General features: G+C 39.7%; 1 protein-coding gene across 1 annotated transcript in view; it reads left to right on the top strand.

The window, feature by feature from the left end:
* The first annotated feature begins 1,256 nt into the window (after positions 1-1,256).
* The window catches only part of Pgm1 (phosphoglucose mutase 1), a 182,848-nt gene continuing 173,848 nt past the window's right edge, over positions 1,257-10,256 (top strand). The window contains exon 1 of the mRNA XM_067140390.2: positions 1,257-1,765. Coding sequence (XP_066996491.1) covers positions 1,523-1,765 — 243 coding nt within the window. The 5' untranslated portion in view covers positions 1,257-1,522. The remainder of the gene's footprint in view (positions 1,766-10,256) is intronic.

Below are 10,256 nucleotides of genomic sequence, written 5' to 3'. Positions count from 1 at the left end.
TCCCTTTCTAACACCCGTCAAGTACACTTTATAATCTCCTATCTCTTCCTCGTTATCTCCCCTTACCCGAATATCACTTACTCCTAGCACATCCAGATGCATCCTCTTTGCTGACTCAGCCAGTTCTACCTTCTTTCTTTCATAAGCCCCATTAATATTGACAGCTCCCCATCGAATTCCATTTCGTTCGCCAAGTTGTTTCCAAGGAGTCCCTCGCCTGTCAAATGGGAGTGGGACTCCATTACTCCCATAGGTCCGAGGCTTGCTTAAAGTGTTCTGAGCTCGGTAAATTCATGAAGCAGGATGCTGCCCTACTTGCACATAGTCCAAGTGAGGATCTCTCCTCTAACGGGTTCTGGACCACCGGTGAATTGTATAGTCCTAGCCGCCTGAGCACAAGGAGCGCCACGACTCAGAATATGTCCGAGATGCCCACTCCCATTCCATAGCAACTGGTATCCCGACTCTCAGGACCACTTACTAGGCCACTCAGCCGTTGCCTATGGTTCACGAACTAGGACGTGACTACAGTAACCCACAAACATACTATAAAAGTACTATAAAAACCTCTGTCACTGGAAAAATATATATGCAAACACAATATTACTTACATTTTTTTGACACGAGGGAACCTGAAGAACGACCGCGCATTCGTCTCTACTTCATAGTTAATGCAGCTAAGCACAGCACATACCTTTCCCCTCATGTTGAGAGGAGATATCAAGGAATGACACACGCTACTATTTAATTACGTCAACTCACTGAAAACGAATAAATAACACCAAAAACGTCACACAAAAATACACGTGCTCTTAAGAGAGAATCAGTAGTTTTCAGGTCTACTCGCTAGAGAGAGCTCCAATAGCTGTCCCTCGATATCTCGCTCAGTGTCGCGTATTGTCTCTGCTGTATTGTGTCCTTGCCTGCCATCTAGCGGAGATATTTTGTCGCAGCCTATTCGCAAAATCCTTGCATCGTGCAGGAGGATCGAGACGGTGGTGGTTTTAACAATCAAAGAATTTCTGCTATCACTTTTAACAAATTTTTGATCTCAAAGCTAATATATGTAGATCAATAATTTTCTACATATTTTTTTTTGACATAGTGTACAGTTTTTCGATTTTTATTATTTTATTTTTTTATTTTTTTGAGATCTGTCAGTAATTGCTTGATTGATATCCAAATCTTGTATCATGTATGCAATAAAATTTTCAGTATCCCTGCGGGCGTTGTATTAATTTAGAATACTTTGTTATGAACTATAAGGTCATTTTTAGCCGGTAGTGTTTTGTTTCCGTGGTGGTAACAAATACAGGTGGTAATTTAGTGGCGCCCCTTCAATGCCCTTCAAATCTTATGTTCTTCAAATGACCCTTGAACTGTAGTACTGTGATACTGTTGGTTCATGAGTTGAATGATTCTCATTTTTCTGTGAGGTGTGATAAGACTTGAGGACTAGTGTCGCGTGATCTGATAATTTAGTTTTTTCTTTTGAAACAGTCTTAATTATATTCGTGTAATTATGGCTTTGGAAGTTATTACTAAAGCCACAAAACCTTATGATGGGCAGAAGCCGGGTACTAGTGGCTTGCGAAAGGCCGTGAAAGTTTTTATGCAGGAAAATTACACGGAAAACTTCGTTCAATCGATTTTGAACACGTTGGGGGATAAATTAAAGAACAGTGTGCTTGTCGTTGGTGGAGATGGACGGTATTACTGTAAAACTGCGGTGGATCTCATAATAAAGATATGTGCTGCAAATGAGGTAAATTAATTTTTCGCTATCTGTTGCTTTTTCGACCATTATGTGACCGTATAGTTTATATTTTCGGTCACGGGCTAGTGTTCTAGATTTATTATTTAACAACCAGCTCTCTCTCTCTCTCTCTCTCTCTCTCTCTCTCTCTCTCTCTCTCTCTCTCTCTCTCTCTCTCTCTCTGTGTGTGTGTGTGTGTGTGTGTGTGTGGGGGGGGGGGGGGGTTAGGCTCTGGTCATAGATATACTCAAGGCAGTGGGTTCACTACGGTAGTTTGGCATTTAACAGTTGTTACAGACTTTTGTCGGCAGAGTTACTGGAACATAAAAGAATCCCTTTTAGGGCACAATTCTGGCACTCTGACATCTCTTAATACAGGTATTTGTTACAGAGACATTTTTTTTTTTTTTTTTTTTTTTTTTGCTAGGGGCTTTACGTCGCACCGACACAGATAGGTCTTATGGCGACGATGGGATAGGAAAGGCCTAACAGAGACATTTAAAGACTGGGCAAGTAGCTGTGGGATTTAAGCCATAGTTATCGGCTTATATTCGGGAGATAGTGTGTTTGAACCACACTGTCGGCCGCCCAGAAAATGGTTTTCCGTGGTTTCCCATTTTCACACTTGGCAAATGCTGGGACTGTATCTTTATTACGGCTATATTTGCTTCCTTCCCACTCCTAGCCGTTTCCTATTCCATCGTTGCCATAAAACCCATCTGTGTCAGTGCAACACAAAGCAGCTTGTAAAAACAAGAAACATTTAACTGATCGTGGGGGGTCGTGATAGCCGACTAAGTTAGTCAATGGCTTCTTACCAAGGTGGCCGTAGTTCCATTCCCAGGCAATGCATGGGGTATTTTTGAAATGAGAAGTCACTTCCCTATGGTTCCATAGATCTGGGGAAGGCATGTGACAGAGTAGCATGAGAAAAGTTGTTAGCCACTCTGAGGGATTATGGGACTAAGGGTAGGTTATTCAAAGCAAGCAGACATATTAATTTTGACAAGTGGGCTGCAGTGAGAATTGAATGGTAGAATGCGTTTGTGGTTCAAGGTACTTACAGGGGTTAGACAAGGCTGTAATCTTTCACCCTTGTTGTTCATACTTGATATGGATCATGTACCGAAAACTATGAATTGGCAGGGAGTTAGGTGGAAATATAGTGAGCAATTTGGTCTATGCTGGTGACTTGATCTTAATGGCAAGCTGTTCTGAAAGCCTGCAATCTAATATGTTGGACCTTGAAAAAAATGTCCTGTGAAATTAGCATTTCCAGGACTAAAGCACTGCCAGTAGGGAAGAAACATAAGAGAATTGAATGTCAATTTGGGAATACAAAAATGCAACAGGTAGATCATTTCACGTATTTATGGTATGTATTCTCCCAGAATGCCTGTATAGTAAGTGAGGTGCAGCGAGCTCGCAGTTGCAAACAACGGTATTCTGTAAGAAAGAAGTCGGCTCGCACACGAAGCAGTCTGTTTTCAGACCAACATTGCTGTATGGGAGTGAAAGATGGATGGGCATAGATAATTGTATTCATAAGTTAGAAGTAACCGACATGAAAGTAACATGAACTATTCGTGATACAAACAGATAGGAACAGTAGGAGAATGGTACAGTGAATGAGGAAGTAAAGGTTAAGTTAGGAATGAACTAGAAGGATGAAGCGCATAAATCAGTTTCGGTGGTGCAGTCTTGTGAGGTGAATTGATGAGTATAGGTTACCTTGGAGAATAATGGACTCAAACATGGAGGGCAAGAGAAGTAGAGCGAGACAAAGACAACAGATTTAGACTCATTTTGTAATGATTTAAAGGTTAGTGAATGGGACTAAACAAGACCACAGAACTAGTTACATTTAGTTTACCCGGCAGGACATGCGCTCTCTGTCAAGACGCAAGGACGAGCGATGGGTGAAAATTACCCACAAGCAATAATACTCCTTAATTCTAAATTGTAATTATTGGAAACCCTGTAAATGATGATACACTGATGTCGTTAATCAATTGTAGTAGTTTCGGAGTAATTATGGCAATCTGCAACGTGTCATAATAAGAATGGATATTGAAATATTACTGTTCTCATAATTGGGCCGATGACCTTCGATGTTAGGCCCCTTAAAACAACAAGCATCGCAAGCATCAGTTCTCATAATGCTTACACATACACTGGCATGGCTCAGTTGTTTTTTCATACATCATTTATATTAGACACACATTTTCTGCATCAAAAGAGTCGCATATGATAAAAACCCATTGGGTATAGAGGGATGAGCAGAAGGTAAGAGCTGTGGAGAGTGTTAAAAGATCAGATTTGATTACATTTCACATCTGATCCATTACTTCCTGTTGCTTGTTCGCTTGTTCCACACATTCTCCACACACGGGCTTCACATATTCCTGGCAAATTAGTTTTTTGCACATTACGCAACACATTGTGTTCTTTTTTTCTGTCCTTTTTACCTCCACGACCGAGCTCAATAGCTGCAGTTGCTTAAGTGCGGCCAGTATCCAGTAATCGGGAGGTAGTGGGTTCAAGCCCCACTGTCGGCAGCCCTGAAAATGATTTTCCGTGGTTCCCATTTTCATACCAGGCAAATGCCGGGGCCGTACCTTAATTAAGGCCACAGCCGCTTCTTTCAAATCCCTAGGCCTTTCCTATCCCATCGTCACTATAAGACCTATGTGTGTCGGTGCGACGTAAAGCAAATAGCAAAAAAATATATATACTTCCATGGTCTTCACATCTTCCTGCTTGAAGCTTTCTGAGAACTGTACTTTACCTTTCTTCAGATTTTCCAGAGAGCCAATTAACCCAAATTCGGAGATTTGTTAGTAGAGTCAGTATTTTATTTCGTGATGCCAAATGTTCCTTAGTGAGGTCAAAGGACAGCATTTTCAAGCAATTTCGATGGAATGTAGTTTCAGATTTGAATTGAGATTGTTTCAATCAATCTGTCACTACTGATCTGCATTTAGGGCAGTCGCCCAGGTGGCAGATTCCCTATCTGTTGATTTCCTAGCCTTTTCTTAATTGATCACAAGGAAATTGGAAATTTATTGAACATCTCCCTTGGTAAGTTATTCCAATCCCCAACTCCCATATCTATAGGCCTAAACGAATATTTGCCCCAATTTGTCCTCTTGAATTTCAGCTTTGTCTTCATATTGTGATCTTTCCTACTTTTAAAGATATCACTCAAAACATATTTGTCTACTGATGACATTCCACACCATCTCTCCACTGACAGCTCGGAACATACCACTCTGTCGGCAGCCCTGAAAATGGTTTTCCGTGGTTTCCCATTTTCACACCAGGAAAATGCTGGGGCTGTGCCTTAATTAAGGCCACGGCTGCTTCCTTCCCACTCTTAGCCCTTTCCTGTCCCATCGTTGCCATAAGACCTATCTGTGTCGGTGCGATGTAAAGCAAAAAAAGAAAACATACCACTTATGATGTAGATGTTGATTCCCATAGGGAACCTGAAATATTTGTCGCGAATGAGTAAATTTATAATACCAATATAAATGGTCCGTTATTGGACATTATAAATTTTCCAGCTAACTCATTTCCTGGTTGCCAGCGTTTTGCCCCCGTGCGCTAAGTTGGGCTCATCAGTTGGTACATAGTACACCCACCAAGATGCATGGATAGTGCATACTGTGGAGGCAACTGCGTAGGCTACTTGGAGCCACCGGCAGTTCTAGTGCACTATCAGAGACTTTGTCTCATTACCAAAAATTGATGCCTGCTTGGCCATCAAATGATATAGATGTTGATTCCCATAGGAAACCTGAAATATTTGTCCTGAATCAGTAAATGTATAATAGCAATATAAATGGTCCGTTATTGGACATTGGACATTGATTCAGAAAGTGATGGAACCAACCAGAGGGAAAAATATCCTGGATGTCGTGCTGATAAAACCAGATGAGCTCTATAGGGAAACTGAAGTAATAGATGGTATTAGTGATCATGAAGCTGTTTTTGTGATAGTTAAAAATAAATGTGATAGAAAGGAAGGTCTTGAAAGTAGGACTGTTAGGCAGTACCATATGGCTGATAAAGCAGGCATGAGGCAGTTTCTAAAAAGTAACTATGATCGGTGGAAAACGGTAAATAAAAATGTAAACAGACTCTGGGATGGGTTTAAAGAAATCGTTGAGGAATGCGAAAACAGGTTTGTACCTTTAAGGGTGATAAGGAATGGTAAAGACCCACCTTATTGTAATAGAGAAATAAAGAGACTAAGAAGGAGGTGCAGACTGGAAAGAAATAGAGTTAGAAATGGCTGTGGAAGTAAGGAGAAATTGAAGGAACTTACTAGAAAATTGAATCTAGCAAAGAAGGCAGCTAAAGATAACATGATGGCAAGCATAATTGGCAGTCATACAAATTTTAGTGAAAAATGGAAGGGTATGTATAGGTATTTTAAGGCAGAAACAGGTTCCAAGAAGGACATTCCAGGAATAATTAATGAACAAGAGGAGTGTGTATGTGAGGATCTTCAAAAGGCAGAAGTATTCAGTCAGCAGTATGTAAAGATTGTTGGTTACAAGGATAATGTCCAGGTCGAGGAGGAGACTAAGGCCAAAGAAGTAATAAAATTTACATATGATAACAATGACATTTACAATAAGATACAAAAGTTGAAAACTAGAAAAGCGGCTGGAATTGATCAGATTTCTGGGGATATACTAAAGACAATGGGTTGGGATATAGTACCATATCTGAAGTACTTATTTGATTATTGTTTGGTCGGAGGAGCTATACCAGATGAATGGAGAGTTGCTATAGTAGCCCCTGTATATAAAGGAAAGGGTGATGGACATAAAGCTGAAAATTACAGGCCAGTAAGTTTGACATGCAGTTTATGTAAGCTTTGGGAAGGCATTCTTTCTGATTATATTAGACATGTTTGTGAAATTAATAACTGGTTCGATAAAAGGCAATTCGGTTTTAGGAAAGGTTATTCCACTGAAGCTCAACTTGTTGGATTCCAGCAAAATATAGCAGATATCTTGGATTCTGGATGTCAAATGGACTGTATCGCGATTGATCTGTCTAAAGCATTTGATAGGGTAGATCATGGGCGATTACTGGCGAAAATGAGTGAAATTGGACTAGACAAAAGAGTGACTGAATGGGTTGCTATATTTCTAGAAAATAGACTCAAAGAGTTAGAGTAGGTGAAGCTTTGTCTGACCCTGTAATAGTTGAGAGGGGAGTTCCTCAGGGCAGTGTTATCGGACCTTTATGTTTTCTTGTATATATAAATGATATGAGTAAAGGTGTGGAATCGGAGGTAAGGCTTTTTGCGGATGATGTTATTCTCTATAGAGTGATAAATAAGTTACAAGATTGTGAGCTACTGCAATGTGACCTCGAAAATGTTGTGAGATGGACAGCAGGCAATGGTATGTTGATAAACGGGGTTAAAAGTCAGGTTGTGAGTTTCACAAATAGGAAAAGTCCTCTCAGTTTTAATTACTGCGTTGATGGGGTGAAAGTTCCTTTTGGGGATCATTGTAAGTATCTAGGTGTTAATATAAGGAAAGATCTTCATTGGGGTAATCACATAAATGGGATTGTAAATAAAGGGTACCGATCTCTGCACATGGTTATGAGGGTGTTTAGGGGTTGTAGTAAGGATGTAAAGGAGAGTGCATATAAGTCTCTGGTAAGACCCCAACTAGAGTATGGTTCCAGTGTATGGGACCCTCACCAGGATTACCTGATTCAAGAACTGGAAAAAATCCAAAGAAAAGCAACTCGATTCGTTCTGAGTGATTTCCGACAAAAGAGTAGCATTACAAAAATGTTGCAATGTTTGGGTTGGGAAGAACTGAGAGAAAGAAGAAGAGCTGCTCGACTAAGTGGTATGTATGTCTCAAGTATTATTACAATATTATAAGTCCACCTGTTCAATACACCTGGTATACACCTCCACGGTATGCACCTGGTATTGAACAGGTGGACTTATAATATTGTAATAATACTTGAGACATACGTCAACTTCAATACGGAACCAAAATGAGAATAGTTACTTGTAACTTGTAAGTGGTATGTTCCGAGCTGTCAGCGGAGAGATGGCGTGGAATGACATTAGTAGACGAATAAGTTTAAATGGCGTTTATAAAAGTAAGAAAGGTCACAATATGAAGATTAAGTTGGAATTCAAGAGGACAAACTGGGGCAAATATTCATTTATAGGAAGGGGAGTTAGGGATTGGAAAAACTTACCAAGGGAGATGTTCAATAAAGTTTCCAATTTCTTTGAAATCATTTAGGAAAAGGCTAGGAAAGCAACAGATAGTGAATCTGCCACTTGGGCAACTGCCCTAAATGCAGATCAGTATTGATTGATTATAAATTTTCTAGCTAACTCATTCCTGGTTGCCAGCGTTTTGGGTAATGAGACAAAGTCTCTCAGTGCATTTGGTACTGCTGGTGGCTCCAAATAGCCTACGCAGTGGCCTCCACGGTATGCACTAGCCATGTGTCTTAGTGGGTGTGCTATGTACCAACTGATGACCCCAACTCAGCACACGGGCGCAAAACGCTGGCAACCAGGATTAAGTTAGGTGGAAAATTTATAATGTCCAATAACGGACCATTTATATTGGTATCACCACTTAGTCGAGCAGTTTGTCTCCTTTCTCCCAAGTCTTCCCAGCCAAAACTTTGAAACATTTTTGTAACGTTACTCTTTTGTCGGAAAACACCCAGAACAAATCGAGCTGCTTTTCTTTGGATTTTTTCCAGTTCTTGAATCGGGTAATCCTGGTGAGGGTCCCATATACTGGAACCATACTCTAGTTGGGGTCTTACCAGAGACTTATGTGCCCTCTCCTTTACATCCTTACTACAACCCCTAAATACCCTCATAACCTTGTGCAGAGATCTGTACCCTTTATTAACAATCATATTTATGTGATCATCCCATTGAAGATCTTTCCTTATATTAACACCTAGGTACTTACAGTGATCCCCGAAAGGAACCTTCACCCCATCAACGCAGTCTTTTCCTATTTGTGAAACTCACAACCTGGACAGGGACTACTATAGCAACTCTCCATTCATTTGGTATAGCTCCTTCATGCAAACAATAATCAAACAAGTACTTCAGATATGGTACTATATCCCAACGCATTGTCTTTAGTATATCCCCAGAAATCTTATCAATTCCAGGCGCTTTTCTAGTTTTCAACTTTTGTATCTTATTGTAAATGTCATTGTTATCATAGGCAAGTTTTAATACTTCTTTAGTATTAGTCACCACCTCTATCTGGACATTGTGTATAGGTGACTTGAGCATTTGAAATAGGTTACAGTTGCCGATTACTAATTCCTACAGAGGAAATGAACATATTAGGAATGTGCCTGCTGATCACTTTCTTCGACATTGTCAATTTCTCAGCCATCAGTAGCCACCATGTCCTGTCTTCCTTATAATTTAATTTTACAGAATAGTGATACATCTTCATTTCCTGAAATCCACTAAAATTTCACATAAACTCACCATAAAAAAACAATGCACACATACTATAACGTACACTTGTTTAATAATAGTTACTGCTCTGTTTTTCCGTAAAGACGAAGTAGTTAACAATAAACAAGAATGGCATTCTGAAACGTATGAGCGCGCACATGGGTAAAATTTACCCAGTTGATGTTTCTCTCACACTAAGAGCGGAACTAACAAACCTGCGCAGCTGATTCAAGATCAAAACATTTGGGTGGGTTCATTCGAAAGGTGCTGAGAGAGACGGCCTGAAGAGCACTTATGAAATAACTGGTGAAATACATATTTCAGTTTCGCCTAGGTAATTTTTACCCATACACGCTTCCTTACAGGTTAATTCACAGAGGCTTGCAGGCTGAATGTTGAAAAGCGTAACACACTAGAATGAATATGTATGTATGATTCGTTTACCTTCATTTCTATTGTTTCTGCTATGGGGCCTTTGAATGAATGAATTTTTCTTATTGCCAATGACCTCATTATTTGTCTCAGTCAACAAGTTGGTTGATGTTTTTAATTTCTGTATACAGTAGAATGAAACAAAAAGCCAAGTTTGCAGATATGTAATATAATTCATTTTTTAATTAACTGTCCATTAGTAATTTCTGAAGATCGGTTGATGGTGCATCATCCATATTTATTTCATCTGTGACTGTCTGTCGAAGGATTTACTCAATCACCAGCACAATGAAGAAGAAAAGAATCTCATTTCTTTCACGTCTTGCAACTGCCAGAAAATCGGCTTTTACAACTAGTGATGAGACATCTTGGAAAGAAGACAGGAGGGCAATGGATCCATGAAATTCAGCAAGATCTCAGAGCAGTTTGACTCGAGAGAGCAAAAGTAGAGAACAAAAATAAAATTGGTACCTTTGTTAAGACTCACAAATTTTCAGCAGAATTAACACATAGAAGGGCTATCACAATTTCAAATTAGTAGAGAAAATTACGATCAGAATGAATGGAAAA

This window comes from Anabrus simplex, chromosome 2 (genome assembly GCF_040414725.1).
Source record: "Anabrus simplex isolate iqAnaSimp1 chromosome 2, ASM4041472v1, whole genome shotgun sequence".
Classification (NCBI taxonomy): domain Eukaryota; kingdom Metazoa; phylum Arthropoda; class Insecta; order Orthoptera; family Tettigoniidae; genus Anabrus; species Anabrus simplex.
This window is presented reverse-complemented; position numbering and strand designations above follow the sequence as displayed.